Below are 25,042 nucleotides of genomic sequence, written 5' to 3'. Positions count from 1 at the left end.
CTTCCTGTCTATCTGTCTGTCTGTCTTCAACCCCCAGACTTGAGTCCCACAAACCCATTTATTAGGACATTTTCACCCACACCCAAGCACCACTGCGCGCCCTCGGCCAACACGATGGGCAGAGACTGTATCCGTCTGTGTTTGTGTGTCTGCAGCTCCAGGAGCAGCTGGACCGCTTCATGAAGATGAACGCCGAGCTGCGGCACAAGCAGAACGTGCTGCAGGCTCAGCTGAAGAGCATGGTGGAGAGGAAGGCCGACGTGGAGGCCGATCTGAAGGAGAAATCCAAAGAGATCGAGAACCTCCAGACGCAACTGAGCCGAACCAGCGGGGGCAGCCCTGTACGCACGTCCTCTCTCTGTGTATTTAAGTTTAAAATGTCACTACTGACGTAAAGTAATTCTAAACAAACGCTGCAATGGACCACTCTACTAGGACATCATGGTGAAGAGTGGTTAGTGATCTTGCCTTACTGTAAGAAGGTCACCAGTTTGACCCCTGGTGGTAACAGGGTTTTTCATCACATGCAATTATTCAAGGTTTAACCCTGACCTTGCCCAAAGACTGCTGGGCATTAAATAAAGGCGTTTATAGCGCCCCCTGTAGGCATGTGTAATGTAACTTTTAAAGCTATTGAATCAAGGATGTTGATATTTCTCTCTCCTTCTTTTTAGTCCCATCTTCTCCAACTCAGACTCTGTTCTCCCTCCTCAGATTAGCTGGGGTCAGAGATCCCGCGGTTCCTCCAGAGCCTCATGCGGCGAGCAGAACGATCCAGATCAACCATGCTTCACCAAGAAGGAGGTGCGTGACATCATCTTCGAGAGGAACGAGCTCAAAACCAACCTGTTCCTGGTGCAGGAGGAGCTCAACTACTACCAGAGGTTTGGCTCCAGGTTTCTGTCTCTTGGATGACTTTTTTCTTTTGCTGATGTAACACACACACACACACACGTCTGCCCACAGGGAGATCCTAAACGAGGAGCGCTGCCCAGGTTTCCTCTTGGAGGCCGTGCGCTCGGCCATCAAGAAGAGGAGAACGCTCATCAAGGCCAAGATGCTGGGGATCTCTGTGAATGAATGCAGCAGCAGGTCTGTGCTCCGTCTTATACTCTGTGTTGACAGAGATCAGGTGTTTGTCCAGACCAGGCAGTGAGCAGTGAATCAGTTCATCATTAATAGAAAGCTGTATAGTTCCTCATAAAGGAGCACTTCTTTTTTTGAAAGTGAGTTCCTGACTTTATTTGACTTCCTACCACCGTGTTATTTATATGAGTTTTTAAAACAGCCCCCTTTACACAGAGTGACTTTATTTCCATGAAATACTGTAATGTAACAGTGTTAGGGTTAAATTATTTTTTTATAGTGATGAAGAGGAGAGGAGCTCCCTGTTTGGACAGACAGAAGTGGACGGACATGGAGTGGACCACACTGACAAACCAGCCGAGTCACGCATTAGAAACTTGTGAGTAAATCACACATACGTACTACTACCTGAAGTATGCACTTTACTACACCCTGGTCAGATAATATATTATGTAATTCAGCACTATTGTCAGTTAACGTCAGATACATTTATCTTATTTCTATCTTTGTTTTACTGATTTTGAATCCGGGAACCGGAAAACGCAGTTCTGTTTTAACGCTGGAAACAGTCGTCCAATGAGAATAAATGGTCTCATATCACCAGGAAGTTCATTCAAACTGTTCTGGAACACTCTCATCTGTGTGGGTGCTTATTATTACTGTGACTATTATATGGTTTAGGTGCAAATAACAAATGTTTTGTTATCCCATGATCCTAATCCTTCAGCTGAAGTGTCTCAACTTTTCACTGTACAAATACACACAGTGAAATTATCTGTCAAACAGCAGCCCTGCCCTGCACTGTACAGACCCAGGGAACACCCGCTGGAGCAGGGAATTGTACCAGCAATCCTTTATCACAGGGCTAATGCATTAAACACAACGCTACGGCGGAGTTCTTCAAAAATAATAATTCAAATAATAAATACAAATGACATGTAATGACATGATGTGTGACAAATGGTTAAATGAACGTCAACTGCTGGTTGGTGTGTTAGTTAATGACCACACACTGGGATGTTCTGTTCGGTTCTGTTCTAACACAATCGAAGCGTCCACAGACCTGTCTCTCCACGATCTATACTTAGCTCTAATCCCTGATCTGACCTTTAGGCCTCTCTTTTCTGCTCCGCAGCTTCGGCTTCCTGACTCGCTCCGGCAGCGGACGTAGCCCCGCCCACATGAGTAACTCTGCCTCTGGATGGGAGATCATCGGAGACTCGGAGGCTGCATATGAGACAGATCAGGGATCTGAGTCTTCCTGAACCTGGCGCCGTTCGCAGCTCTAACATCTGCAGGACCTCGACGCAAAAGCTAAGACAAAACCCACAGTTTTACCTCCAAACGTAGAGTGAGAGTTTTGTTTGAAGATTTTTATTTTATTTTCTAACCGTGAACTAAAAAAACAAACGACAAAAACGAATGGCACGGTGAATTTACTGATCTAGTCACGGTGACATGAGGTCAGTGTTTGTTTGCTTTAAACTTCGACCTCTCATTTGAGGATTAAAAGAATAAATGAAACAAACACTATATTTTCTCTCATTCCCCTTTCCCTCCTGTGATAAATAAGAGGAAGTGAGAGTTTTATTATCAGAACAAAAACCAACAGCTCTGTTTACTGCAGAATCTTCGGACATTTCTAAGACACAAAATAATCCTATTTAAAAAAAAAAGACTTCTCATTTTTAAATACACAATATGTTTTATTTGTGTTGTCGTTTGTATTTAAAAAAAATCTATGTACACTTCGATATTTATATGAATATTCAGCGTTTAAAGCGAAACCAAAGATATAACAGTATAGTGTGCACCGTACCCCTTGTCCACCAGAGGGCATTGTTTCTTTTTTTTTTAAATTTTTAATTGAAGCACTTTCTATTTGACAGAACGTTGCACCAGAACCTTTTACCATTGTATATTATTAAACGAGTGCAAAACAAACAAAAAAAAAATATTTTCTTAACTTTTCAGTCTTTAGTCTTTGCACTGTGCCACAGTTTTTAAAGTGTCAAATGTTTTTTCAAATTCAAATGTGTGAAGTATTTTGTGAATATGATCTGACAGAGCCACTCAGCTCAATAGCAGTGGTCAGTCTGTCCAGTGATGTAACGCACTGTATGTTTTCCTGCGTAACGTCTGTTTTTGTATGAAAACAGTATGAAATAATAACTTGTATGCTGAAAATTGTATTTCTAAGATCTGAGTTGTCTTGTGACTGAATATAAATGTGTTTTTTCTCATCATGAAATGGCACGATTCAAATAAATCCATTCAACTCTGTCTAAAAAAAAAAATTTCTTTTTTCTGTCATTGCAAAATCCAAATCCTCACACCTGGAAATGACAACCGTTATGTTGTACAGGTGTGATCATGTGACCATTTCTAAACTTAATGACACCGCGCTGCTTTTTCGTCATCGTATCCTGGAAGACCACCAGCAGCAAATTCTGGGAAAAGGCTGAACATCAGCCGCGTTTCACTGTTCGACCATCTTTAAAAACTTGGCTGAATAGGAGGAAGTGGCTCTGACTTCCCCAGGAAATGGGAAGAGGAAACCCCAGGGCTTTGACCTCACAGGCTGCACCGTGGCCACAAGACGACTCACAGGAGAGGAACGAGAGAGAGAGAACGGGAAGAAGGGAAGGGTGGAGGTTAGGGAGACGGAGAGACATCGCCTTTTGGTTGAGATCCACTCTGACTGGAGCGCGACACAAAGTGAAGAGGAATAAAGAAAACGGAGCGATTCTGAGGAAACCAGGGTTTTTGGTTTTGGTCCGGGGTGGAGATGATCCTGCTGCTCAGAGCTCTGAGCCTCCTGCTCTGCTGCTTCATGACAACAGCACACACACTGGATCCTGATGGGAGGAACGTCTGCTACAATGCCAGGTACCAGACTGACTGACTGACTGACCGATTGATTGATTGATTCACTGATTTATTACTAATTTTTTTCTTATGGTATACTGACCGATTGAAGGACTGGGCTGGTAATCAGAGGATTGCTGGTTCAAATCCTAACCCTGGTGCAAAAAACCTACTCAGCCCTGGGTGCACCAGCTTTGTTTGTTTACGGAAGGTTTAAAGGCAGAAAAACGAATAATGGCATAAATTAAAAAGAAGTTTACGAGACATGTTCATATGTAATCATATACAGTAGTTAAGGACACAATAATTACTAATAATTACTTCTAAAAAGATTTTTTGTTACTCTGTTTACTACTATGCATATCTTGGTCAGCTCTTGTTTCAATAGGGTTTTTTTTTTATCTCAGTGTGATTTTCCTGGTTAAATATACGTTGATTACATTTATTTTATGCTGCATTTATAAAATAAAATAAATTCACTTAAAAAATTCAAAAAATAACACTCTTCCCCACCTCCCTCTGTGAGGCCTATTTTTCTGTCTGCTAAAAACAGCTTCATGCTATAAATGATTTTTTCCTTCTGCTTTACTCCCTTTATATCTTTATGTTCCCACCTTCCTGTTAAATAGCTTTTTCCTTTTTAAATATTTTACCGCTCATAATTCTGCTTAGACTGACCTGAGTCTTTTGTAAACATTCAGAGACCCCTCCTCTCCTGTTTGTTGTACTGGATGGCTTCAGCAGGGGGCAGAGTGCACCATACGTGAGTTTAAAGTCATTTTGTAAAAGCCAAAGTAACAATGTCTTCACTGCCCTCATGTTGACAGACCTTTTTTAAATTGTTTTAATTAAACACTGGTTGGATGCTGTGTGTGTGTGTGTGTGTGTGTGTGTAGCTGTGTGTGAGGGTGAACAGGCCTGTCAGAAAGATGAGATCTGTGTCTATCCTGGTGTGTGTCGCTGTCCGCCCGGTTACTATGGAGCTCATTGTAAAACACGTGAGTCACGAACAACAAAGCATGTTTGGCATCGTAAGACTGTACGTAAAATAAGTTGGACAAATAATGTCAAATAAAGAGTAGTAAGGATGATAAAAAAATGTCAGAAAAGTATTCCAGTGTTTGTTTGGTCCTGTCACAGGCTGTCCCCCAGACTTCTGGTCCTCGGACTGCCGTCAGGTGTGTCGCTGTCACCCCAACGGCCGCTGCGACCCCGTCACAGGTGAATGCACCTGCCACCCCAACCGCTGGGGCCCCCTGTGTCAGAACACCTGCAAGTGCACCCGCCACGGCCACTGCCACCCAGTGCACGGTAACTGCACCTGCGACCAAGGCTGGTGGACGCCCACCTGCTCCAAGCCGTGCCAGTGCGCCAGCGGGACCGCCGTGGGCCCCGGCTGTGAGCAGGCGCGGTGTCGGTGCCAAAGAGGACACTCGGGGCTGAAGTGTTCCTTCGCCTGTAACTGCTTCCTGTTGGCCTGTAACCAGTGGACAGGCGCCTGTGAGTGTGAGCCAGGGTGGTGGGGATCCGCCTGTGACCGCAGGTGTAACTGTGACCTGACCCACAGCAGCTGTGACCCAGGCAGCGGGCAGTGTCTGTGCCACCCGGGCTACCAGAGTCGCTTCTGTAACAAGTCCTGTGACTCGGGAACGTATGGAAGTGGCTGTAGAATGCGGTAAGTGTGTGGAAGGACGTAAGGGTTGGTCAAATAGTGCCAAGACAGATGTTAGAATTTCAGAAATGTGTCTGGTTTTAATCACTGTTGAGACACAACAACAAATGAAAAGTGACCAAAAGAAAAGTAGTTGTTTAACTTTGTTCCTCGGGGTCTCTTAGTCTAATAGTATCTGTTTTGTTTAGTTAGTTTACTACAGTACTTCTCAAATAGTGGGGCGGGGCCCCCTGGGGGGCGCGGTGAGGTGCCGGGGGGCCGCGAGGGGCTTCCAATGGAATATGACACAGGCTCTGCACATAAGTGTACCACTGCTGTAATTCTTGAATGGTAACAAGCCTCCTGTCACTAGGTGGCAGCAACTCAAAGAGTAGTTTGTACAGATATATGTTATCAGGTTCTCAATACTATGTCAGTTCGAAACAGGGGCCTGGGGTGGAACATTTCTGTCCCCAAGGGGGGGCGTGACAGAAAATATTCAAGAACCGCTGGTTTACTAGATGTATGGTGAGAATTTTTCCTTTTTTTTCTTCTTCAAATACGAACCCTGATTTTATCTCTACTACTGTAGTTGTGGACACTGCAAAAACAACCAGGTCTGCTCTGCTACTGATGGATCCTGTGCCGCCTGTCAGCCCGGCTGGAATGGGACTGGGTGTGACCGGCCCTGTCCATATGGTCACTACGGCAACGGATGTCAGGAGAAGTGTCCACGATGCAGGGAGAACGAGACATGTGACCCGCAAAATGGCCGGTGTTTACGTTGTGACCCGGGATGGACTGGAATCAGGTTGGTTTGTTTTTGGAAAGTAACACCAGATGGAAAACATTTCAGTAATAGTCTAACATCGTTTTGTGTGTTTTTATATTCAACACACTCACCCAGGTGTGAGGAAACCTGCCCCGACCGGACATTTGGGGACAGCTGCAGTTTCCTGTGTAACCCTTGTGTCCATGGTAACTGCCATCATGTGACAGGAAGATGTGTGTGTGAGCCAGGTTTTTGGGGAGAGAGGTGAGCTGACAGGAATTATTAAAGACCGGTTTCTCTTTCGTCTGAACACTGAATTGCAGAAATGTTTGGAGTCAGCGGGACAATGACACAGGACGCTTCGTTAGGAGACATTTCCATTTCTTCGTTCCTGTTCCTTTAGTCAAAATATTGACATTATATGTAACTGACTCCGTGATGTAATTATGTGGTTGTTGTTTGTTTGTCATTTCCAGCTGTAACAGCAGCTGCCCCGCCCCGCAGTTTGGCCTCAACTGTTCCTCTGTGTGTGACTGTGGTGAAGGCGTCAACTGCCACCCAGTGACTGGAGCCTGTCCCAGCAGTATGTCCATCCATCCATCCATCCATCCATTCATCCATCCTTTCATCCATCCATCATCCATCCATCTATTTATTCATCCATTCATCAATTTCTTCATCCATCCATCCATCCATCCATCCATCATCCATCTATCCATCTATCCATCCATCCACCCATCCACCATGTGTCAGTGAATATCAGTCCATTATGTCTCCCGTCTCAGGTTCCACAGGTGCTGTGTTGGTTGCTGTGCTGGTTCCTCTGCTCCTCTTGTTGTTGGCTGTGCTCTGCTGCTGTTTGTGTTGTGGAGGGCGGCCTGCTGAAGCCAAAGACAGGTCTGGACCATTCTCAATTTCCAAATGTCCTTCTTCTCCATTCATTCACAGGGGCCACCAGATCTTCCATTGTAGTTAATGGCTGACCAGAGGTAATGGAGTTTGTGTCTAGTTTCTGTGGTGTCAATAGTGAGTTCCTGTTGTTCTTTAATGTAATGGATTGAACAATGACTGCATGCCATTATAAAAGTTCTTTCATCTTTTTAGAGCGAGCTTGGCTGATGGTGGTGTGTTGGTTCGGATGAAGTATCACGTCTACAGTGTCCTGGCCAACATCAGCGCTTCTCTGCCGTGTATCTCCAACTGGTCCTCTGGTCTGCCTCGTGTCACTGGTCAGTAAAGAAAAACTAGTGGGAAGGACAGTGTGATAAAAAAAGTTGCACTCGGAGGATTTAGTGACATCTAGTGGCAAAGTCTAATTAACTTATTTTATTTTGCCTTTGTTTTTTGACATGAAATGCAATGGTTATACCAATTAAAAAATGTTAAAAATATGAAGATGCAACTGCTAGGATTCATCCCTGTTAATTACAATACAAGTGAATTAACTAACGTTAGTTTTTCTGTTCACGCCATGTCAACAGTGTCTCACCATGACCCCGAGCTGACCTTCAACCACAGCTTCATTGAGCCTCCATCTTCAGGGTGGGTGACGGAGGGCTCGTCTTTCGACAGTGATGAAGAGGAGGGGGAAGCCCTCTACTGTGTACCTCCGAGGGAGGGTAAGGGTACTTTTTACATTCCCTAAATCCTTATTCAACAGACAACAACAAATACTTAAACTTAAAATTTAAAAAGATTTAACATATTTGCGGGAATGGGTTTAACAGACCAGAAAGAAACTCAAATATGTTTGGTTCAACTCTGCGCTGAAGATGTTTGTCTTTATTAAAATCGATTTAATTGAAAGCTGAAGTTTTCAGATGGTTTGATTGTGAGACCACCATTCTGTCTGAGACACAACTACTGCAGTATTAATATAATAACACAAGATGATATTCTGTCTTTAGCGATGGCTAACATTGGACCCTGTTCAGTTCGAGGACAGGTTGATAAAATTGTATTCTTTTTGTAACCTGGAAACAGACTTTTGGTCACGGTGAATCCAACTTCACCTGTATATTCTTGGTAGTATTATTGCACTTGTTTTTCACACCGGAATACGATATGATATCGAAAATACACGGCGAGGTATCACTTGCAATGCCATATATGAACCACCAGGGGGATTCAGACACACACAAAAAAACAGTTTAGAGATATAATCAGGTAGCTTAGTAGTTAAGGAAGCAGACTTGAGTCCGGAAGGTTTGAGGTTTGAGTCCAGCAGCTGCCAAGCTGCCCCCTGCTGACTGTGGTGATGGGTTAAAATCCCATTTGGTTGTGTGCAGTGGTGTGCTGTGTCACAATGACTAGTAGTTCTCTTTCTATTCAGTGTTTTCTGACAACTGTGTTACCGCTGACGTCACAGGGCCGTAAATAAAATACTGCCGGGCATTGTGACGCAGGTATGAGCTAATGTTTGCGCCCACTGTGTCACTGTGTACTTCACAGACATCCCAGCAGTGGGAGGTGGTGAGTTCCAGGAGATGAGTTCCAAGTGTAACATCTTCTTAGACCCTAATGGCTTCAGTAGTGAGGACATCACCTCCCCCTTTAACATTCCTCGCACGTCCAGCATCGCCAAGTCCAAACGTCCATCCGTCTCCTTTGCTGAGGGGACCCGCTTCAGCCCCATGGAGAGACGAGGCTCTGCTCAGGACGCGGGGGCTCTGGCACGCGGCAAACCTAAATCTGGCTGGGGTATCGCGATGCTTTCTGCCCTTCAGAATCAGGGAAGTGCCACCACAGCTGGGCAGGAGGACGAAGGAGAAGCCACAGAGATGGAGAATAACGTAGATGCAACAGAAGTCCAGGAAACGAGCTGCGAAACAGGAGACCAGGACCCGGACCAAACTCCTTCCAGAACCACCGTGCAGGTGGCGGGTGCTGCAGGAAGGAGACGCACAATGTCCAACACAGCCGCACAGAAAGGGAACGTGCTGACGACACCTGGTGCTGACGCTCAGGTCAATATGTCCAAAAAGGTCACCACGGTGTACGTGACGGTGGGTAAAGCAGGCAGACCTGTGACACAGACCAACTCTGAAGGTCCAGTCCAGGCCATGCTCAGAAGACTGGGCAGCCTGCAGAGACAGAAGGAGCAGGAATCATGTAGGAACAAGACCAGAGGAGGTGAGGTGGTCACCAAACCGCCAAGGAGGAAGCTTGGCGCTCGGGCAAGTGTATGGGAGCAGGGGGGCACCCAGGGGGGCCAGCCAGCGGGGGAGACTGCTGTTTGTAAACCCCTGAGGCGGAAACATGAGTCTCATGTCTCCTCGGACACAGTGAACTCTAACGAAAGTCCCGTCCCAGAGAGCGGCGCTCCGAAACGGCCGCTGTCGTCCATTCTGACGAGCGTGCCTGAGCTGGCTTCGGCTGACTCGGGGTCAGTTTTGATCGCCCAGGAGAGCACAGGTGGAACTGAGAGCAACTACCTGACAGTGGGACCGACGGGAGAAAACGCAGACATCATCGCCAACGCAGGAGCCGTGGTCAGTGGGACCGATGAACCCTGCTATGAAAACGTCATGATTCACCAGTCGTAATCGGACCAAGGCCAACTTGGTACAACGGTTGTCTGTGACGGAGCGTGGAGCAAGGAGGTCATTCCTTCAAATACCTGCAGGGATGGTCAGAGTTTACATGTTTCTTTCCTGAGTGTTTGTGAGTTTGGGCGTCGTTCAGTTCCCTGTTCCTGTTTAGACATGTAAACTAGGGATTAGGTTAACATGATGTTCTACATCAGGGGTCTCCAAATATTTGTTCTCCGATAGCTACTTTTTATGAAATAAAAATGGGCTGAATGAGAGCTCCTCATGTTGTGTAACATTTTCATAGCGCAATTTGAATAAAGTAAACAACAACAACAATAGTAATAATAATAACAACACTTTGGTGATATGCAGACAGTAACATATTGTAAATGTTTAGGCAAAGAAACTTTATTGAGTTTGAGTACTTCACGTAAACAAAAAATGCATTCCTAACCCTAATCTTAACCAAGTATATTGCTAATCTTAATCCTAACCCTAATCCTAACCTGAAACTGAATCTTAAACCTCAAAGTACTCCCTGTTTTTACTGAGGGCAACAAACACATGCACACATTTTGGTGGTCATTACAGGAGTACAGCGTATTGGCTAACGTCTGGACCCGCTTGTTTTATTTGATGGAACAGAAACTTTGGAACATTGTACTAGTGCCATTTCCTTTTATTTATCGCAGTAACACATTTTTTATTCCTTTGTGACATTTTGTGGCAAACACCTTATAGAAAAAAAACTGACATTATGTATGTAATATGTATATATATATATATATAAACAGAGCAGACCAAATATACCAGACCAGCAGTTGTGTCCTGAAGGATGAACCCTGCTGTCAGTGACCTCTGACCTTTGTTTTTTCTTTTGCTGCCGTTGCCCAAGGACACATCATTGCTAAAGTGTGTAATTTTGGACAGCTTGAGATTGTCTGCTGTAAATATCTTTCCACTATCAACGTACTGTATATTTTTATCCAATAAAACATTCGTTTTGAAATGATGTGTTCTGACGATATGACGAGAATGTACGAAAACATCAAAACCACGTAAAGTTAATGCTTAGGGCTGCGTAGGTTAAAGTGGGTCAGCTGATGTAAAGGACAGATTACGCATCGACAACAACACCGAGCACAGGAGGTCAAGCTGCTGAACTTTGACTACAACAGGCAGAGCTTGGACTTTAGTCAAATCAATAACCACCGGAGCAGAAAGCAGCTCTTTTTTTTCTCAAGCTGAACATTCTTTTTAACACATATTTCACAACCAACACGAAAGAAAAGTGAAGTTATAGTCGAGGTTTATAGTCAGTATTATTTCCGATCACCTACTTCTCTGCTCCTTTGGGGTCAGAACAACCGAGCCAGTACGTGGCGATGGATCTGGGATACGGAGGTGAGGCAGGGTCAACTCTCTTGGTGCTGAGGTCCACTCTGTAGTATTTATCTGGAATACACAACCATTCATAGTTTTACTGTAGTTCCTCGTGATTTACAGCAGTACATTTAATCTCTTATCTTATAAACCCAATCTGGGTTCGGCATGTGACCAGAATTAATCACCTGTATAAAATTCCCTCTATGCACGTGACGTGTTCCCGTCGCAAGTCACATGATGTGAGCTTATCTTCTGAAAGGTCGTCTTTTAAATACTCTGTTCTGATATCCTGTATTTGGAGGTTACTTTGAGTCATATCCATTCAAAACTTCAAAAAATATATTTTTTTCTGTTGATTTCAATGTACATAATATTTTTTTAATTAAACCTATTTCATGGTTTACAGTGAGCGTACTAATTCAGTTAAGTCAAATAAATAAATAGCCATTAGTACCAGATGCCAGTGTGTACCAAGGAAGATTAGATATCTTAGGCGCCTGTTTCTATGTCATGTGGCTAAGTAACAACATGTGACACTAAAGGACTTTCTGTCTTCCTCTCCCCCAGCTCCCGTCTGCAGCAGAGACAGGTTTAATTAAGACCAAGGTTTAAATGGGTTCGGATCCCCCTGCCCTTAGAAACCAATTTACTTTGGAGCCATTAAACATCTAGAATGTGCACAAATCCTAATAAGTAACAATTGACACAATTGATGACACAATTATTTGCTTTTCATTAATCCTAGAAAAAATATAATTCTTCTTTTAAAAAGGAATATACATATATTTATTTTTACATATATTTTGTACATATATATGTATATATGTATATATATATATTCATATATATGTACATATGTATATATATATATATACAGTATATATGAATACATATACCATGTCCTCTTACCTCCTTTAAAGAAGTAGACGCTCTGCGTGGGCTGACCCCAGGCCCTGTTCCGATACGACCTGTCGTTTCTGGAATCATAGTTGCCTCTGTTGTTGCTGCCGTACCGGTCTCTCCGTCTGTCCTGGTCCCAGTCTTGGTCCCACCGTCTGCTCCAGTCTCGTCCCAGCCTTTCCTCCATTTCCATCCTCCTCTCTGCCAACCTCAGTCCCATCTCCATCCCTTTCTCAGCCATCTCCTGACCCATATTCATTCCCTGCTCTGCCATCGAACCCCAATGGGGTGAACGGTTCTGCCTCCTACGCCCCCACTGCTGTCCATACTGCTGGTTCCACTGCTGTCCATACTGCTGGTTCCACCACTGGTCCCGGTCGTAGTTGTTGCGGCGTGGTGTGGGCCTCCCTGGGCTCACATAGATCCTCCCCGCCATGGCAGCATCCACAGGAGACTGGAGGCCTTTCCAGTCTTTGTTGATGAAATGGTGATGGTCCTCATGCTGAGGGACTGGAAGAAAAGGGGGGGGGGTAGAGCCTGAAAAACATCAGCTTTGACTGAAGAATGACAGACTAATGCAGAGACATACGGTCGGAAAAGAGGCTGCTGAAGAAGCTTTCGTAGTTGTTGTAGTAGATGTCGGTGTACTGCCTGAAGGGTGTGGATGGGAAACGTTCGGACATGGTGATGCACTCTTTATGAGACGGCTGGTGAAAAAACTCATACGTGTAGTACTGCTCCCCTGGAGGAGAGAAGAAGAAACCAAACAAGACGTAAGTCTGTAAATGTGATTTGTCAACTCACTCAAAACTCCACTGAACTTTTGTTTTTGTAATTCATAAAAAGTAGGGGTGTCCAGTATTAACTTATTGCTAATATACAATATGCCGATGTAGTCCAAACAATTTCCGATTCTGATATCCCACCATACCAATATATGCTGTTGTTTACCCACAAAACTACAGTAAACCTTTCAGGATTTGGCAAAACCCAAGCATCGTATTGTCGGGTTTTCATTATCCGCGGTAAAACCGATAACAATTCTTACAGTTATAACATAATTATACTAATATTGGGCCAATAATATCGGTCGGCACATATTATGAGACATTACTACTAAAAACCTATTTTTGCACCAAAAAAATAATGCGGTAACATGAACAACACTTCACTGCACCTTTAAAAAAGTATACTCTTTCTTTTCCATGGTGACCAGAGGCAGGAAGGGCAAAAGCTGCATCCACGTGATCGGGAATTTTGTCGAATCCCACACTGATATCTCGAGGATAGTCGTCATCCAGCACTCCGTTATCAAACCTCCAGTACTTGTACCCCTGTTGATTTAAAAAACAACAACAACAACAATTTAGCAATAGCATCATGTCAACATAAATATGACCTTATGACATGTCTTTGTCTGTGTTCACACTTTAAAGATGTAAGTTTTTCCTTGACAGTTGACTCTGGTGAAGGCAGCGTCGATCGGCCCCTCGATGCCCCACACGTCCTGAATTAGCTTTGGGAATCCAGGAACCACAGACCTCTGGTCCAGTTCAAAGAAATACTTGCCTAGGAAAAAAAAAACAAATTTAAAAAATATCAACTTTGACGATCACAGATTTAAGCTCTGCATTGTGCCAAACTCAGGCCCGGGGGCCAAATCTGGCCCACAGTGCAACTTCGTCCCAATTTTTTAATTTTGGCCCACTGTGAATTTGAGTTTCACGCCTCTAGTCTGGATGGTATGGTCAGGGTTTTTTGTAGTAATTGTAGCCAAAATTAACCAAAGTGAAACTATCTGCCAAGAATGGTTTCATTGATGTGCATTAAAAGTACAATGTCCAGGAATGACCAGTGTCATAAAAAATGTCAACCGTTGATCCTGTGTGTCATGACCATAAAAAATGTCAACCGTTGATCCTGTTGTTGACCGATTAGGTTAACAGGAAACATCTGGTAAACAAAGGTCCTTCAGTGGTGTGGGTGGTCGAGAATATCATACTAATAGGGGTGAAGTTTTCACCCCTCTGTCTTGTTGTTTTGTATATATCCAGTGCTGTAGGTACGATCAGTTCAGAACTACCGGACTTTTGGACGCTCAGGGCAGGACCTCACCTCTGAACGCATAGACAGACCCATTTTTCGACTGCATGAACGAATCGAATGGCCTCCCGCTGCAGACGTCAGCATCTGGGTCTGGAGCTTTAGTGGCGCCAGTGGTGACGGGGGCCGTGGTCGCCTCGGGTGGGGCAGCTGAGGTGGGAATCTCTGTAGTAGGGTTGACTGTGAAGGATACGTGTAGTCTGTGTCCGTGAGGGATTAGGGAGATTCGTTGTGGTCTGCTTATTTCTAATGTGCTCTCTGGACGCTGTGGTTGTCTGAAGTCCTTAGCGGCCTCTAGTGTGGGCATCATGTGATATTGGCGGCTAGCTGGAGATGGGTCCGACGGGTCTGGGGCGGGAGTGGTAACTTCAGATAACTCGTCCTCGTCGTCATCCTCTGCAAAAGTAAAAGTGTCTCCACGGGCTGAGTACAAAAAAGTAGAAATAGAATGTTAGGGATGTTTTCGCTCTTTTCCGTCTTTACTTTGACCTTTTTGGCTTTTCTGTATGTTCAGCCGCCGCCTTACTTATCATTCCACAGACGACCTGAAAGTCAGTGCAGCAGCTCTGGTAGTACTTGCACATGGTGTCGCATTGACACTGCCTCTGAGAGTCGAAGCCATTTTCACAGCGACCCATACATGACTCTGTGGAGAAACAAACTGACTCCTAGATACAACTCAAAAACCGACTCTGATGAAATGAACAAACTAAAGTTTCCATTTAGCGGCAGGAAGGATGAGCAGAAAATGTACCCATCTGAAAAATGTTTTACCTTCTTCAGCCAAAACTTGTGTGACAAGCGTGAGCAGCAGGACCATCCGCAGCTTCATGTTGTCAGTGAAGTGGGAGAAAACCAGACTGAGAGAGTAATGATGGACTGTGTGCTTCTGATTACATTATGCGTCAGTCCCCCCTGCCTTCGCACTCTCTCACCCCTGACCCCTGTTTACTTAACAGTATTGGCAAACTCCAGGAGCCAATAAACAGAGGAAGAGATCAACAGGAAACAAAAGATTAAATCATGTGATCCTCTTTTGACTCCTGACCACTTAACTTATTAGAAGAAGAATTTTCCAAAGTTGGTTTTCATGGGTTTGAGGAACATTATAATCAGTTTTTTTTTCTAACCTCTGTGTAGAAAATGTTTGATTTATGATTGGTTTACTAACTCCTTTAAAGACAATCTAACTTTTTAGGCGTTTTAGGCTTTAGAATCTTCCTCATCTGCTTTCTCTTCACTTTGGTTTTATCTCTAATATTGATAAGTTTGCACCATCAATCCCAAAACACGCCATTATAATCCTTACATTAATACTGCTTTACAATAAATTGTTACCCATGGACTCTCGCTACTTTCTTGTGAGCATTTCATTTTATTTCCTTTTACTAAAATGTTCACCTAAATAACCAAAGTAAACACTTTTGTCCTTCCGTTATTTATCTTAAAAAGCTTGAATTTGTTGACTTATTATATTTTAAATTTTATCGCGTTGCCTTAAATAATATGAGTTCACCAGTTTTACCAGCAGAGGGCAATCTCACTATTGTAAAGGGCCCTTCAGTATGGACTGCTGAGGAGAGGGGACGTTTCTTTTATACTACAGGGTAAACCGGACTAGGAGCCGGTGGGCGGTGTGTGTCCCAGAGGACCCTCAGAGCCCGTATGCGGATGCTGCTGTTGTGTTGACCTGAGGATGATATAGGTCAGATGCTGATGCTGCTGTTGGATAACCGGTGTCATCTTTTATGATTCAGCCGTAAACAAGACGCTGTGGGGCGTCGGATGCTGGGAGGTATGGGAAGATTTTCACGCGGTGATCGGAGCTGTGTCTTTGTCTACACAACCTTTTTGAAGAAAGAATAATATCGCGACTGTTTCTTGGAAAACATTAAGGATTTTCCCCGGTTTGTGTATTTGGTTTTGTTGTAACTGTAAGGCCGTGCGCTTGGAGGACGCACCGGTGTTCGGTCGGATACTGAGGGATAAACAAGAGCAGACTCTACATCCTCTGAGCTGATTATCTGCTCTGTGTCAGGACAGACATGAATCTTACAGATTAATGATGAAATCTGATCAAAGCTGTCATTTTTGATATACCGTCCAGGCCTGCAGGAATATTTGTTTAAAAAAAAACCCAGCAGCATTTTATCTATTTATTTGTAGTTTAAAAAAACAGCAGCATTTTATCTATTTATTTGTAGATTCTCTCCACTGCACTTCCAGCATCCATCCCTTCCTCCATCCATTCTTCCAGCCACACTGACTTGCTCGCCGGTAGATGCTCCTGTCTCTGACGATCTTCCTGTGGAAACTCCATCGATATTTCTGCATCATGTTCAGCTCAGACAGGCTCACGGTGCCGGAATATGTCAGCCGGCTGCAGAGAGGGAGGAGCGGCTCCGGCTCCGGCTCCGGCTCCGGCTCCGTCACCCCTAGGCCGGTCTCGCCCGGCATCGCCGCAGACGTGCAGGCGGTTCTGGACATCTCCCTCCCCGCCCTGCGCTCAGCCATCAGGAGGCTGAAGTCAGCCAAGGAGCTGGAGAATTTAGAGGAGACCCGCACTGCCATCGGGGAGATCTTCCGGCTGGTGGAGGAGGCCTGGGTTTTACCTACCTTGGGCCGTCAGGTGGCTGAGGAGATTTGCAATAGGATCCGGCTGGATGGAGGCCTGGAGCTGCTGCTTCAGTTGCAGCAGTCACCAGACGTGGAGATCACGTATGAGTCAACCAAACTCATGGAGCAGATCCTGATCTCAGAGAATAGGTAAAAGAACACAAACTGTTCAAACTAAAATCATATAATCCTGTCAATAGCATTATGGAGATCCCTATTACCATGGCAACTCATACACACTGACGACTTGTGGAGTTTAAATACTAATCTAATGACTAACATATGAATATATATTTGTTAACATTAAATAAAACAGAACAGTATCACCTCCCAGTGTACAAGTAAAGTGCTCCAGAATGTTCCCCTACACTGTAAATTGTAATGTAGCATTTAGGCTTATCTTCACAAATTATTTTATGTCAACGTAACAAAAATTATTTATTGAAATTAATAAAAGGTTTCAATGGAAACACAAGTTGAAACAATGTTTAGCATGAAATACACCACAAAATTACAAAATTACAAAAAAAAATATGTTGAACCAATTTAAAACTAAATTTGTGTCTTTGTCACGTCATCACGTTTTCTTTCGACGCAGTCGAGGGGTTTTTTGGGTAATTAAGGATGATTTTTTTTGCGGCACTCCCATTTACTCATCGGCTGGTGTTTATTTACCAATTAAATGTTTGTCTTTTCCCCGTCTCCTGTTTTGGTAAGTTTTCTTAGGATTTTATATTAAATAAACTTTGTTTTAATCATTGTAGAATTAAGTAATAACGCTTAATATAATCGGACACCGAGTGCTGTGAGGGAGGAGCGATAATGTGTGTTCTGCAGGTGCAGCGGTGAAATAGACAACACACAAACCATGTCGTTCCATATATTTATGTAACTCAATCGTTTATAATGGTAGAAAGAGCGGGGACGATTGTGTAAACCTAAGTAAAGTAAAGCGAGTTACATAAACAGAAGGAAGACTTGCACCGACCAAAACAATATAAAGGAAGAAGGAAAGGTTTGGTTTACATTTTGACTTTATACGTGGAGAAACGGTTGTTATTTAATTGTTGTGATTATACACAGAACAGCTGGGCTCACTCTTGCACCTGTAAACTTTGGTGTTTTTTTTCTTTAGCAATTAAGACACACGTATTCAAATTTGGCCAAATTAACAATACTTGATGCAACATACACGTATTCAAATTGGGCCAAATTAACAATACTTGATGCAACATAAGAGAAAGAGTTGATAAAATTACCTATGACCTAAATATGTTGACATAAAATTGAAAGTTCAGACAACTAAGTAAAGTAGTTTGAAACACAACATTTTTCTCATTGCGATAACTAAACAGAAAAACCAGTTGACCTAACTCTAAATTTTAAGGCAGCCCTTTCAGTTGAAGGTTTATGTTGAACTAATCACTTTTTTTTTCACATTTTACAGTGTGTTCTATTTTAAATATATTCTAAATGTATTTTTCTTATTTATACCTTATTGATTAAAGAAATGTATAAATCAATTTCGAGCAATATCTATGGCACATCATGTTTTGATTTCTCCTAACAGAGATTATGTCGCTCGTGTGGGACTGGGCGTCATCCTCAACCTGACTCGGCAGCAGGAAGATGCCCAGCTGGCCCGCAGCGTGTCAGGAATCCTGGAGCACATGTTCAAACACACAGAGGAGACATCTGTCAACCTCATCTCCAACGGTGCCCTGGATGCCCTCCTGTACTGGTGCCGGGGTACAGACCCCACTGTTCTGCGACACTGTGCTGTGGCCTTGGCCAACTGTGCCATGTACGGAGGCCACCGCTGCCAGCGCTGGATGATCGAGAAACAGGCAGCTGAGTGGCTGTTCCCACTGGCCTTCTCCAAAGAGGATGAACTAATTCGCTTCTATGCATGTCTGGCTGTGACAGTATTAGCAACAAATAAGGAAATCGAAAAGGAGGTGGTCAAATCTGGAACCTTGGAGTTGGTGGAGCCCTTCATCGCATCTCTGGATCCAGAAGAATTTGCTCGTAGCTTACTGGACAGTGCAGACAGCATGCAGGGGAAAACAGCAGCCGATCTGCAGCATCTCATACCTTTACTGGACGGCACCAGGTTGGAGGGAAAGTGCATTGCGGCTTTTTACCTCTGTGTTGAGACGAGCATCAAGTCTCGGCAGCGCAACACAAAGGTATCGTTCCATTGCCGACAGAAAAATCTTTGTCGTGTTTGGAAACTTTCTCTTAACTGTGTTTCTTCTCCTTTATTATTTCCAAAGATTTTTCATGAGATTGGAGCCGTGCAGAGTCTGAAGAGAATTGCCATGTATTCTAGTAACGGTACAGTCTCAGCCCTTGCCAAGAAGGCTCTGGGTATGATGGGAGAGGAAGTACCGAAACGTATCCTGTCAGGTGTTCCCAACTGGAAAACGGGTGACGTCCAGAGGTGGCTGCAGCAGATAGGCTTCAGTGCCTATTGTGACCGTTTTAAGGTTGGTCAAAGAGACACAAACAGCTCTAAATAAATCTTTTCATCTAATATGTTTCTAAACATGTTATACCAGGAGCTGCAGGTGGACGGAGACCTGCTGCTGAACATCACAGACCAGGATCTGATCAATGATCTGGGCATGACTGTAGGCCTCACCAGGAAAAGGTATGTGGTTAAAAACCCTTAAATACCTGAGCACATTAAGACCACTCCCCTTCACAGTTGTAATCTTTCTCCGCAGATTCCTAAGAGACCTGCGTTTGTTGAAAACATATGCCAACTACGCCACATGTGACCCGAACAACATGGGCGACTGGTTGGTGGAGGTGGACCCCCGTTTTCGTCAGTACACCTACGGTCTGTTGCAGTCGGGTGTGGATCGCCACAACATTGAGAAGCTGACGGATCAGCAGTTACAGCACGACTGCCACATAGACAACGGGATCCACAGAGCCAAGATCCTGAGTGCCAGCCGCCGGCCTTTTAAACCCTGTCACACTGACGCACAGCCTGCAGGACCGGACGTGTTCATCAGCTATCGTCGGACAACAGGCTCCCAGCTGGCCAGGTGAGAGACCACAAACAGGGAAATCCAGTAACTGGATCAAGACGTCACCCTGGTTGATTGCAATGTTCGATGAGCTCTTATCAATCTCCCTGCCCTGCTCCCAGCCTCCTCAAGGTCCACCTGCAGGTCCGGGGATACAGCGTCTTCATCGATGTGGAGAAGCTGGAGGCTGGCAAATTCGAGGACAAACTGATTCAGAGTGTGCAGCGAGCGCGCAACTTCATCTTGGTCTTGTCCGCCAACGCCCTCGACAAGTGCATGGGTGACACTGGCATGAAGGACTGGGTTCACAAGGTTGGTTTATTTTTTTGCCCGTTATTTTTTTTTCTGACAGTTTAGTGTAATTCATGTATTGAAATTAAATACTTACTCACTAAATAAAAAAAAAATCAAAGTAACTAGTATAAATAATAATAACTTCAAGTGACAGGTTATATGTGGTAGATTGCCATAATTTGACATGAACAGCAGAGTACGCTATACACAAATAGCAACCTTTTGATTTTCAATATCAAAAATAGAAAAAACATGATTCCACATGTCTTAAAATAGTTAATAAAATGATCATGTGACTTACAGGAGATTGCCACAGCCTTGGCTGGGAAGAAGAACATCGTTCCTGTGACGGAAAATTTTTTGTGGCCAGACCCCATGTCTCTGCCGGAGGACATGAGACCCATCCTCAAATTCAACGGCATCAAGTGAGTCACTGCTGTAGAGTTGAGTCCAGAGCATTTGTCTACGACTTGGTGAAACCAGCACTTGGTAATTGACCACAGTTGTCTGGGGGAAATCACTTTTTCCACCACAAATAACGAAACTGATTTAACAGATCTCACCCCTGAACCTGCAAACATTATTCATCTTTGAAAGGTTTTTATCACTCTTATAAATAGTTAACAAGCTCAAAGGTTGATCTTTTATGACTTTTACAGCAGATGTGTAAAAACTATCAAACTAGCGTGCAAAATATTTAGGCCGGTGTAGACATTTACTTTTTCAAGATTTTTGCAGCCATTCTGGATCGTTTAGGGGGATTGTATTGATTATCAATTATTGGTTGTTGTTTTTTTGACCCCATCCCTGATAGCCGTCACAGATGAGGGCTGCGACCCTGTGGTTGGAAATGAGCAATCTGCCTCTGCTGGACAGATCCAAAACCAAGGCTGTTCAGTGTTGTTGTGAATATGCTAAAAATAAAATCAGTTCAAGACGTGTGGACAAATATATACCACAGTACTGTATACTTTTATCAAACAATAATTAAAAAGCCTGTTGCACTGTCCTTATCACAGATGGTCCCACGAGTACCAGGAGGCCACCATCGAGAAGATCCTACGATTTCTGAATGGACATCCGGACCAAAGTGACGGCTCCCATTCTTCCAAGGAGCAGAAGAAAAACTGTGCTGATAAAACCACATAATCAACTCAACGGTAACAAGTGATTCCAACGATGCCAAACTGTCACATGGCTTTCGGCGAACAGGCCAGCAGCTTCCAACAACATAGCTTTCGGCGAACAGGCCAGCAGCTTCCTTCACTCTAATGCAATACATGTGAAGTGAATTTGATTACATGCTCTCATTAAGACCTGATGTAAATACACTTGACCTAGTATGAGCTGACAGTAAATCAAATCAACGCGGGGGACCACCGTGGTAGAGAACATGTAACAACCTCTATGATATTAACCTCCCCGTGCTGCTGTTAATGTATAATCAATAACGCCTTCTGTCTCTCAGGTAATTTACTCAGAGCCACAGTCACTGGCACCAAGCAAAATCATCAGCAGCTTTGTCTGAAGAGCATGGGCTAACACTTCAACCCACTAACCAAACATTAACCAGGACCAAAGCTGGTCAATGTCTTGACTGACACGTTTATGATTTTACTAGAGATGTCTGATATTAGCATAATTATGAAATATCTGTAAGAATCGTGGACTAAAACAGTTTTTTCTCCGATAATGAAAACCCAACAACGCAATACCTGGGTTTCTCCAAATTATGTGTGCTCTAAAAAAAAGCGATAAATGGCTGTATATTAAAGTTATAATAATAATATTAGCAACACATACAGTGGTGTGTACAGATAAATAAATAAATAAATATCACCAGGCCTTTATCGGTATCGGTAGATGTCATAATCGGAAAAATAAGTGTTTGGATAATACCGGCATATCGGATATCGGCAAAAAGTTAATGTCTGACATCCTTAGTTTTTACTGCTGTGACAACGTTATTCACTGACGATAGCAGTAATGGAAAATAAAGGCTTTGTTCTGAAAAATGATGGGATGTTGTCAATATAACTGCACGATGTGTTGAAACAAAAAATGTAGGTTATGGAAAACAGATATACTGTGATATTAAATGTTTAATCTTCTCCGAAACGGAATATTAACTTTCAGATTAACACTAACTCCTGCAAAAATCAACAAGTGGGATTTTGTTTTCCAACCAGGACATTGGAACATTGCTCAAAACAAACTGCAATTGTGTGTGTTTATTTGTTAACTTGTGTTTGTTTATTGTGTAATAGGTAAAAAAAAAGTTTTTCCCCCAAACAAACAAAGGAGTGAGAATTGCATTTAAACTCAATAAAATCCTGCAACATGGGGAACTCTGACGAGAACTGTGGCACAGACACGTGAGTGAGTTAAATATTGACAGAAGTGAAGCACAGCATGAGACAGAACATTTGTAAAATCCAAATTTAACCAAAGCAGGTTTTTTCTCTACGTTACATCATCTCTACCCGAAATTTAATTTAGCACAGGATTCAACTGATTTTTGCCTTAATGTTTGTTTTCTATTTCATTTTATATGAACAAATATTTTTTTTAAGTAGGAATATAATAGATAATGATGACTTCTTATTTTTTTAATTTAACTGTTGTCTTTATTTAAATGTTCTCAGTGTGTTTAGAAAAAGCAATTTCTTTGTTAGTTTGACACCTGACAAATAAAACGTATTATGAAATCAAAACAAATATTCTTGAAAGTTCTTTAGAGAGAAACAAACCCTGTTTTGGGCACGTTTCTTTTTCTCCCCTGAAGAAAGGCACTGGTCACATGATCGCAGCAGATTGTTGCATGTTGACAGAAACGATCCGTCCTGCAGATCGTACTCAGGAGGTCAGTTAATGCACCACGTGTGTGTGTTTCAATGTGATTTGGCAGCTCTGGTTCCCTCAGTATCAACCAGGCCGTGACCTCGCTGATTTCTGGTTTGCAGGACTGAGCTGTGGGAATATCCAGTGTTGTTGTGGGGGGAGTTGGGTCCATGTTATCTTCTACATGGGGAAAAATGAAGAAGGGTCTGTGTGTAACTCAGTAATCCCCGATCGCAGCTGCTGTTTATCTGCAGAGCCTGCCTTGACACAGACACAGTGATACTTCGCTCTCACTGGTCATGATGATAATAACTGGTTTGTGGTAAACATTAACATAACAGACTGCTGAGTGTCAACAAGTACGTGTGCTTTGAACTGACAGTGATAAATATGGTAGTTAATGGAAATAAAGCCATTGCCTATATTATGTTTTTACAAAATATTTGACATACTAATAATACAGAATGTATATGTGCTTCTATACCAGGAGTACCCACATTTTGCTGGCTTGTGAGCTACTATTCAAATGACCAGGCTAATGTGATCTACCATTGAAAACATTAAAATGTATTTATGAATATAAACTCAAAATGCTTTATATACACATATGTTTGGGTATTAAATGCATGTACCTGTAAGGCACAAGATGAATCAATTCTTACAGATTATGCTCCTTACTACATAATATAAAAATATATACATATGTATATATATACTGTATATACTGTAAATATATAGATATATATATGGGTGGTTGCTGTTTTCAAATTATATATATATCTATATATATATGTATTTATATATATATGTGTATATATATATATAATATATTCATGGGACATGAGTTTTACAGCTTTAACTCCACTGACTTCCTGGTCTTCCCTGTGCCATGTGATTTGTTAGATTTTCATCCAATGAAATGGCCGTGTCTTTCCAAAATGGCTGCTTTACCAGACAACACATTACAACAAAGTAAGTTGTTAATTTCATTCAGTCATTTATTTATTTTTTCAAAGGTTTAAAATGCTAAAAGGTTTAAAAAGACATTTACAGTTGAGGTGGTTTTGATTCAATACAATCCCTTTTTAAAGATCACGACCAAAAACAACACATTGTTCCTCTGTAGTGGACTTCAGGGAACAGACAACAGTCTGAGGCAGAGAGACTCTTGCTAATAGTTGTGGAAGAAGGGTTAGTGTAAGATCGAATCTTCTCAGAAGATGTTGAGGAAGAAAGAAATTAAACATAACATAAGGCTGAAAGTTAAAAACAAGGAACTCATCTTCAGAAATGTTTTGATAAAAATGGTCGCAGCCTGTAAACGTTGCAGCTTTCTTCCCCCATTGAATACTGCAATCAGTTTGAAGTAAACGTGTGCCATTCATAGTTTCATTCAAGTAAAAATATTTTAGGTAAAAGTTCTCATGTGGGTTTGGAGCCAACATTCATTACACTAAACCCAGCCCTGTTGGTCATTAAATTCTTATTAGGCTACAGAGGTGTTCAGTGAGGTCAGGTGACCTTTTGGACAATGACTCCTGTTGCTGATCTTGCTGAAAAAAACAAAAAAAACAACCTACGACCACTGACCGACGTGATGTTTGTGTCTGTGTCAGAGCTGCTGTTTCCTTCACACGCTGACACTTGGTTTCACTTCTGCGAACAACTTTTGCTCTTGGCGTTTTGTTCCGGACGTCACGACGATGAGTCTCTTTGCACTCTTCTCTGGTCTACATCGTTTTGTTCCGGACGTCACGACGATCTTTGGTCTCTTTGCACTCTTCTCTGGTCTACACATCTGAGGGTCCTTAAAAAACAGAGAACAAAATAGATTGGAATTTCTTTTGCTAGTCATTGTAAGAAATTGCGGCTATTTATTGCTCTTGGAGTTATTATCATTTTTTTTAACAACAACAACAACAAGGAAAGACTCACCCTATTATCCCAGCAGGAA

General features: G+C 42.9%; 5 protein-coding genes across 6 annotated transcripts in view; 3 read left to right on the top strand and 2 right to left on the bottom strand.

Moving 5' to 3' along the window:
- The window catches only part of rilp (Rab interacting lysosomal protein), a 7,336-nt gene extending 3,965 nt beyond the window's left edge, over positions 1-3,371 (top strand). Inside the window, exons 4-8 of the mRNA XM_008309127.3 lie at positions 156-341; positions 715-884; positions 967-1,092; positions 1,367-1,465; positions 2,222-3,371. Coding sequence (XP_008307349.1) covers positions 156-341; positions 715-884; positions 967-1,092; positions 1,367-1,465; positions 2,222-2,351 — 711 coding nt within the window. The 3' untranslated portion in view covers positions 2,352-3,371. The remainder of the gene's footprint in view (positions 1-155; positions 342-714; positions 885-966; positions 1,093-1,366; positions 1,466-2,221) is intronic.
- Positions 3,372-3,523: 152 nt separating this feature from the next.
- On the top strand, positions 3,524-9,922 carry scarf1 (scavenger receptor class F, member 1). 2 transcript variants are annotated; one of them, XM_017032256.2, is made up of 11 exons: positions 3,524-3,975; positions 4,656-4,717; positions 4,851-4,952; positions 5,095-5,629; positions 6,198-6,416; positions 6,513-6,641; positions 6,854-6,960; positions 7,163-7,274; positions 7,482-7,606; positions 7,859-7,996; positions 8,829-9,922. In XM_017032256.2, the coding sequence occupies exons 1-11, from the start codon at positions 3,875-3,877 to the stop codon at positions 9,920-9,922; spliced, it is 2,724 nt and encodes a 907-aa protein (XP_016887745.1). In that variant the 5' UTR covers positions 3,524-3,874. The 2 variants fall into 2 exon arrangements, with proteins under 2 accessions (XP_016887745.1, XP_024911043.1); XM_025055275.1 differs by having other exon boundaries at positions 6,198-6,641.
- A 374-nt stretch (positions 9,923-10,296) lies between these two features.
- vtna (vitronectin a) lies at positions 10,297-15,233 on the bottom strand. The gene is made up of 8 exons (XM_008309129.3): positions 15,074-15,233; positions 14,826-14,945; positions 14,312-14,722; positions 13,626-13,765; positions 13,374-13,530; positions 12,786-12,938; positions 12,206-12,706; positions 10,297-11,365 (listed from the first exon to the last, which is right to left on the bottom strand). The coding sequence occupies exons 1-8, from the start codon at positions 15,129-15,131 to the stop codon at positions 11,247-11,249; spliced, it is 1,659 nt and encodes a 552-aa protein (XP_008307351.1). The 5' UTR covers positions 15,132-15,233; the 3' UTR covers positions 10,297-11,246.
- A 1,238-nt stretch (positions 15,234-16,471) lies between these two features.
- Positions 16,472-22,971, top strand: sarm1 (sterile alpha and TIR motif containing 1). The gene is made up of 9 exons (XM_008309131.3): positions 16,472-17,065; positions 18,486-19,104; positions 19,192-19,404; positions 19,477-19,568; positions 19,645-19,971; positions 20,076-20,265; positions 20,551-20,672; positions 21,267-21,459; positions 21,497-22,971. The coding sequence occupies exons 1-8, from the start codon at positions 16,581-16,583 to the stop codon at positions 21,394-21,396; spliced, it is 2,178 nt and encodes a 725-aa protein (XP_008307353.1). The 5' UTR covers positions 16,472-16,580; the 3' UTR covers positions 21,397-21,459; positions 21,497-22,971.
- A 1,747-nt stretch (positions 22,972-24,718) lies between these two features.
- slc46a1 (solute carrier family 46 member 1) overlaps positions 24,719-25,042 on the bottom strand; it is a 2,955-nt gene continuing 2,631 nt past the window's right edge. Inside the window, exon 6 of the mRNA XM_008309151.3 lies at positions 24,719-24,895. Coding sequence (XP_008307373.2) covers positions 24,719-24,895 — 177 coding nt within the window. The remainder of the gene's footprint in view (positions 24,896-25,042) is intronic.

Source organism: Cynoglossus semilaevis, chromosome 4 (assembly GCF_000523025.1).
Source record: "Cynoglossus semilaevis isolate Cse_v1.0 chromosome 4, Cse_v1.0, whole genome shotgun sequence".
In the NCBI taxonomy this organism is placed as follows: domain Eukaryota; kingdom Metazoa; phylum Chordata; class Actinopteri; order Pleuronectiformes; family Cynoglossidae; genus Cynoglossus; species Cynoglossus semilaevis.
This window is presented reverse-complemented; position numbering and strand designations above follow the sequence as displayed.

Excerpts from the sequence above, each read along its gene's own strand:
- scarf1 (XM_025055275.1), top strand. The coding sequence starts at position 3,875 with ATGATCCTGCTGCTCAGAGCTCTGAGCCTCCTGCTCTGCTGCTTCATG. Across the intron at positions 3,976-4,655 it reads AACGTCTGCTACAATGCCAG|AGACCCCTCCTCTCCTGTTT; the intron begins GTACCAGACTGA and ends GTAAACATTCAG. Across the intron at positions 7,607-7,858 it reads TGGTCTGCCTCGTGTCACTG|TGTCTCACCATGACCCCGAG; the intron begins GTCAGTAAAGAA and ends CCATGTCAACAG.
- vtna (XM_008309129.3), bottom strand. The coding sequence starts at position 15,131 with ATGAAGCTGCGGATGGTCCTGCTGCTCACGCTTGTCACACAAGTTTTG. Across the intron at positions 14,946-15,073 it reads ACAAGTTTTGGCTGAAGAAG|AGTCATGTATGGGTCGCTGT; the intron begins GTAAAACATTTT and ends GTTTCTCCACAG. Across the intron at positions 14,723-14,825 it reads GGTCGTCTGTGGAATGATAA|CCCGTGGAGACACTTTTACT; the intron begins GTAAGGCGGCGG and ends TTTTGTACTCAG.
- sarm1 (XM_008309131.3), top strand. The coding sequence starts at position 16,581 with ATGCTCCTGTCTCTGACGATCTTCCTGTGGAAACTCCATCGATATTTC. Across the intron at positions 19,105-19,191 it reads CTCGGCAGCGCAACACAAAG|ATTTTTCATGAGATTGGAGC; the intron begins GTATCGTTCCAT and ends TTATTTCCAAAG. Across the intron at positions 19,972-20,075 it reads ACAGGCTCCCAGCTGGCCAG|CCTCCTCAAGGTCCACCTGC; the intron begins GTGAGAGACCAC and ends CCCTGCTCCCAG.